This window comes from Amaranthus tricolor, chromosome 4 (genome assembly GCF_026212465.1).
Source record: "Amaranthus tricolor cultivar Red isolate AtriRed21 chromosome 4, ASM2621246v1, whole genome shotgun sequence".
Classification (NCBI taxonomy): Eukaryota; Viridiplantae; Streptophyta; class Magnoliopsida; order Caryophyllales; family Amaranthaceae; genus Amaranthus; species Amaranthus tricolor.
The window spans coordinates 30,132,396-30,137,704 of NC_080050.1; the positions used below are offsets into that span (position 1 = coordinate 30,132,396).

At 32.7% G+C, this 5,309-nt stretch overlaps 1 protein-coding gene across 1 annotated transcript; it reads right to left on the reverse strand.

Moving 5' to 3' along the window:
- Positions 1-3,869: 3,869 nt before the first annotated feature.
- On the reverse strand, positions 3,870-4,652 carry LOC130810942 (uncharacterized). Its single transcript, XM_057677061.1, has one exon. It carries the CDS (start codon positions 4,650-4,652, stop codon positions 3,870-3,872), a length of 783 nt encoding a protein of 260 aa, XP_057533044.1.
- Positions 4,653-5,309: the final 657 nt, after the last annotated feature.

Genomic DNA, 5,309 nt, shown 5'->3' on the forward strand with positions numbered 1-5,309 from the left:
TTACTTTTCACAACTTTTTGTATATCTCTTATAAATTACAATTTTTTATTTAATTTATTTTCACTAGAACAACGAAATTACCAATTTCATAAAATAGAAATGTATGCCCAACCTCAATGATACAACAAATATGGGTATGAGCCACGAGCTCTATCAACATTCCTTTCTTATAAATTATTATTTTTCTCTTTAATTCATTCTCATTGAAACAGAGAAAATACCAATTTCTTGAGATAGAAATGTATGCCCAACCTCAATGAAAAGAGGAACACGGGTCCGGGCCACAGGTCCATCAACTTTATCCTAAATAATTTGGCCTTTGATGCGGCCCGCGTGCACTTTTTTTAATGTCTCCTCATTACAATGTAAGGTCACTTACCCATTTGCCCATTCATTACTACTAATGTTACCATGAAATCTCACTAGATGTTTAATGTTTTCCATTTTACATAATTAAAATCATTAAATTATTTGTAGCATATTTAATTTTAATGTATATTTTAATAAGAGTGTCATGGTATCATTTATTTAATTTATTTATTTATTTAAATTATTAACGTCATATTACTTAAATACCCTTTGACCTTTTGTGTTGACTTTGACTTTCGGTCAACGGGCTTTTTCTGGATTCCCCATCTTCCTTGAATGGCCCATGGGCCAATTATCTCTAAGAACCCTAACTTCCCATAAGGAAATGACCATCAAGTTGACTCACCTCCCCACTCTCCCACAATGCATGGTTCTCCTTGTTTCGAGTTTGGTAACTGCCCATTACTCCCATGATACTCCACCTCTTCTCAGAAATAACTTTCCTTCCTCACCATTATAAATAGGGGCTACCATCAAGAAGGGAGGATCATTTGGAAAAAATAACCTTACTAGTATCCTTACTCCCACTGCTTCATTAACCTACCCAAACACTTACAATCTTAATCTCGATATCATTTACCGCATTCTTTACAATCTATTATTCAATAATCTTTGATTTACGTTCTGACTTGAGCGTCGGAGGGGTATTCCGGGAGTTCACCCCCCGGACAAGGCTAACGTGTTGTGTTGCAGGAATCCAAGCCGCTTCCTTTCACGAGTCGCCGTTCCAGACAACGCTTCCATTCACAGTATTGTAAGTGTCTTTTGCACTTCCTCGTTTCATTATCAAAACAAAGAGTTAAAGATTTATAAATTTTAAGTTTTTTATTTTAAAAATATATTGTGATTCTTAAAATTAGATATACTTTTTTATTTATTTGAAATATGTTATTTGCTATTAAAGATTAAGGAAAATAGTTCTTTTATAATATTAACAAGAGCAATTTTGCGTGTATCTAACATATAATTATGCTTTAAGAGAACGTAGACAGGTCATTTATTGTCATTGGAGTAATTATACATGTATCTACATTTAATTATGCTTGAGAGAACGTAGATAATATACATTACAAAAAAGTTTTTCGAGTATACTCTACATGATTAGATCACCATTGTTATTACCGTTGATACTTTTCAATCTAAAATTTGTTTGAAAATATAGACATTAATAATAACACTAATTGATTATATGCAAAAAACATAAGCTCAATTGTTAGTTATTTTTAATAATTGTATTTATATAACTTTTATTTGCCGATAGTGAACTCACGTGGAATTTCTTAACAAATACTACAAGTTATATGTGAATTTATTTCAACAAATTAATAAAGCTATAGTTGGTTTATTTAGCTCTATCTAGATTAATTTCGTATATTGAGTTTTGCAAAGCTCAATTTTCGAAGACAATTACAAACTGTAGTAGATTTTGTGGGAGACCGGGAGTGTCCGACCAGTCCACTATCAATCATCAATAAAATATATTAATGAAGAAACGACTCGAGACACGTGTCACACTATCATTAAAAATTTTCTCATCTTTTTTCAATTATTAACATGAAAACTTTTAATATTTGACTTATTTAGGAAAACAATTAACTCATTAAAACATGTAAGATTTGTTGATTGAGTATAACCATATGTAATGATCTATTGAAATACTAATTTCTATATATAAACCAAAAAAATAATATACATGTAAATCTTTTATTTAACTTAGACAAAAAATCATCATCATACTCTTATAATGAATAAGCTAATTAATTTGGCTCTTTTTTTAACTAAATCCCCCTCTTATCTATCATAGTTTAAGACTTTTTAAATATTATTTGTCTTAATTATCAATAATTACTATGAGTATATATTTTAATATTGTTGTATAATAAATTGTTGATTCACTTTGATAATGATAATATCATAACAAATACAAACATTTAATAATTAAGTTTATGTTGTAAATGAATTAATTTTATAAAATAATATCATTATTCATATCAGTAAATATTCATAGTACTTTTGTTTTTTGAATTTGTTGTTGATTTAAGTCTTTCACTTCCATTAGTGTTAAATTGTATTGGAATTATTGTGAATGTTAATCCCTCTGTTCTTTTAAGTTCTTCCACCTTATTATTACGGGTAGTTTCATAAGTTCTTCCCCTTTAGAATACTTTCTATTTTTAGAAAGTTTTTATCCCACTTTTACCCCTTAAAACCCCCCTTTTTCTTTTAATATACCCGAAATCATCCGGATTCATTTATTGTGTTCTTGGGCGTTGGACTTTTCATTATTACACCTACTGCCTTCCTATTCTTCCTCCTCCTCTTGAATGGTCATCTCTCTCTCTTCATGAACACCATTTTCATGGCTTTTCCCCCTGTTTGTTCTTCATTTTTAGTGCATTTTAACTGCATTAAAATGTAGATCGGTTTATTCTCATCATTTTGAGGTTCATTTTGTTTGTTTTGGCAAAGTTCGAAATTTAAAGCCCCCTGTTCTGGAATCCGCCATTATCTTCTTGTTGAACCTTTAGGTCTTTGCAATGGAAAACAACGAATCTAAGAGTGACTCCATAATTCCTTCATATCTTTATGACGGTCTATGCGATTATGGTGAGTTGTGTTCTTGTTCCCTCCATGGTCGTTCCCATTCTTACTCCAATGAAATTTTGAAGTGGTCAAAAAAAGATCTTGGGGCATATCAAAAGGTACTTGAAGATGGTGCCACATCTGTGTATTATGAATCTCCACCAACTTCTCCTTTTGTTGAAAAGGAACCATCTCAATTATATCCATTAACTCCAACTAATGTGAAAGAAGATGAAATCAATTTGGTTGTCCCTGACACTCCTGAAGATGTTATTGCTTCTAGGGCAAAATTGAACCCCAAAAAACGTGCTTCATGATTATAAGGTTGTTCTGATTTTTCTTTTTTTTTAATTAAATTTGAAAAATTAGAGCTGGTTTTATGTGTTGTTGTTTGATGCTGGATTATGATGATCTTGTATTTATGTTTGATGTTTGTTTTTTCGTTTGTTTTTTATGTGTTGTTGATTGTGTTCTTCTGGTTTATTTGGGGTTTTTTTCGTTCTACTGTTGGTATTATGTTGCTGGTTTTAGGGTTGATGTTTGTTGCTGGTTTTATGTGTACAAGCCCCTGTGATGTCAAATTGTTGAACCTCTAAATTCTGAAAAATTTACTTTGATTACTTGGTTAAGGAGCATTTGGTAAACCAAAACCCATCACTTGATCTTTTAGCATGTTCAATTACTTCATTTGTTGATGATTAATTATAATCTGAGAGGTTTATAACCTCTATGAAGAATCAGGGGGCTTTTTTTCTGAAATTATGTAAAATAATGAAGTGACTAGCTAATCAAAAACATGCACATTAATCGTTAATATGGGTTGTGAATTGTGATTAACAAATTATTGCTCCTGAGTTTTTAAAGCTACAATTTTAATGATGATTTGAACAAAATAAACTGAGGGGCTTTAATGTTTGTCATCCTTGAGTTTCTTCAACTGCCTGATCATAAGCTTCTTGAATGATCTCTGTTGTTTGTGCAGCATCCTCATTTTCTGTTAATGCTTGTGTTTGTTGTTGATCCCTGTTTGGGTTAAGAAAAGCTACAGCTTCTCTAACCAATTGTGTCGGAATTCTCACTTGAATCCTTAACCTGCCATTGTCTTCTTGAACCTTTTTTCCAAAGTGTGGTTGTATGTAGTCATTACACCCTTTAACTTTTAGAATCTCATTATGATGTTGTAATGAGATCCACACATTACTTAAGGTCTTTGGATGTAACTCTCCGAATGCATCCTGAACCGTTGTGATTAATTCTGTCATGTTTTTGGGCATCTTTTTATGCATAAGTGATTGTATACTCCTAAAGAAACCTAAGTCTAGAATATTACAATCCGGACTATTTGGAGGTTGTTGAGTAAGAATGAAAGTTAAACCCCTTTGCCTATTGTGTTGTTGCCATATTGGATCATCGTTTGTGATATGAACCCTTGCATTATCTTGTTGAATAAAAATAACGGAAGGTCCTTCACTTGACCATTTTCTTAGTATAGCCGGAATCAATTGTTGTATGAGCATACTCCTATAAACTTCTTGATTAACTGATTCGGTTGGTTTAATTTCTATTGAACCCCTTGGTCGATTCTTTGAATCTCTTTGTGCTGCCACCCTATTGATAAAAGGGAAAATTTCAATTTTCCCATCAAACGTACATTGACCAAAACGATTCCATCTAGACCTAGCAATGGCCCCTAAGAACATGGCCTTAGGTATGAACTTTGATGACTTTGCTGCCCTATATAGGACCTTTTCTTTGTGTGCTAAATAAACCCTTTGCGTTTTCTTGGTTAAATAAAATCACTTTTCGTCAATGTGAATATAATCGTACATTACTTTGTAAATCGGGTGTCTTTGAATGGTGTCTTCTTGGATAAGGCTCAAAATCCACTCCACCCTCCTTATTTTGTTAGCATCGGTTAAAGCCGGGTGTAGTGGATTTGAATGAGCCTTTATCTCGCGTCTTTTTATCAACCTCCATACCGTTGACGGTGCCAAATCTAAACATGTTGCAACATCTCTAATGCAAGTGCGTTCGCCAATGGGTCTAGACTCAAGTAAGTTTGGTGGTAAGACCACTCTTTTTCTTCCATAATTTTTGTACTTGGATTCCACAATGTATGGTTTCTTTGCTTCCTTGGTTTGTATTGCTCGTTTCCATAAATCTCGGATGGTTCTATGAGTGTAGCCGTATTTTTGAGCTATGCATTTGAATGTACCATGAGGAAGTGAGTCACTAACTTTTAGTGACAACATCTCTTGGAAAATAAATTGCCTTAACTCATTCGCGAGTCTTGGCTTATGCTGATTTTGTTGCTGTGGTTCTATTTCTTTCATATTCTGTGGCACTTCTTCTGATTC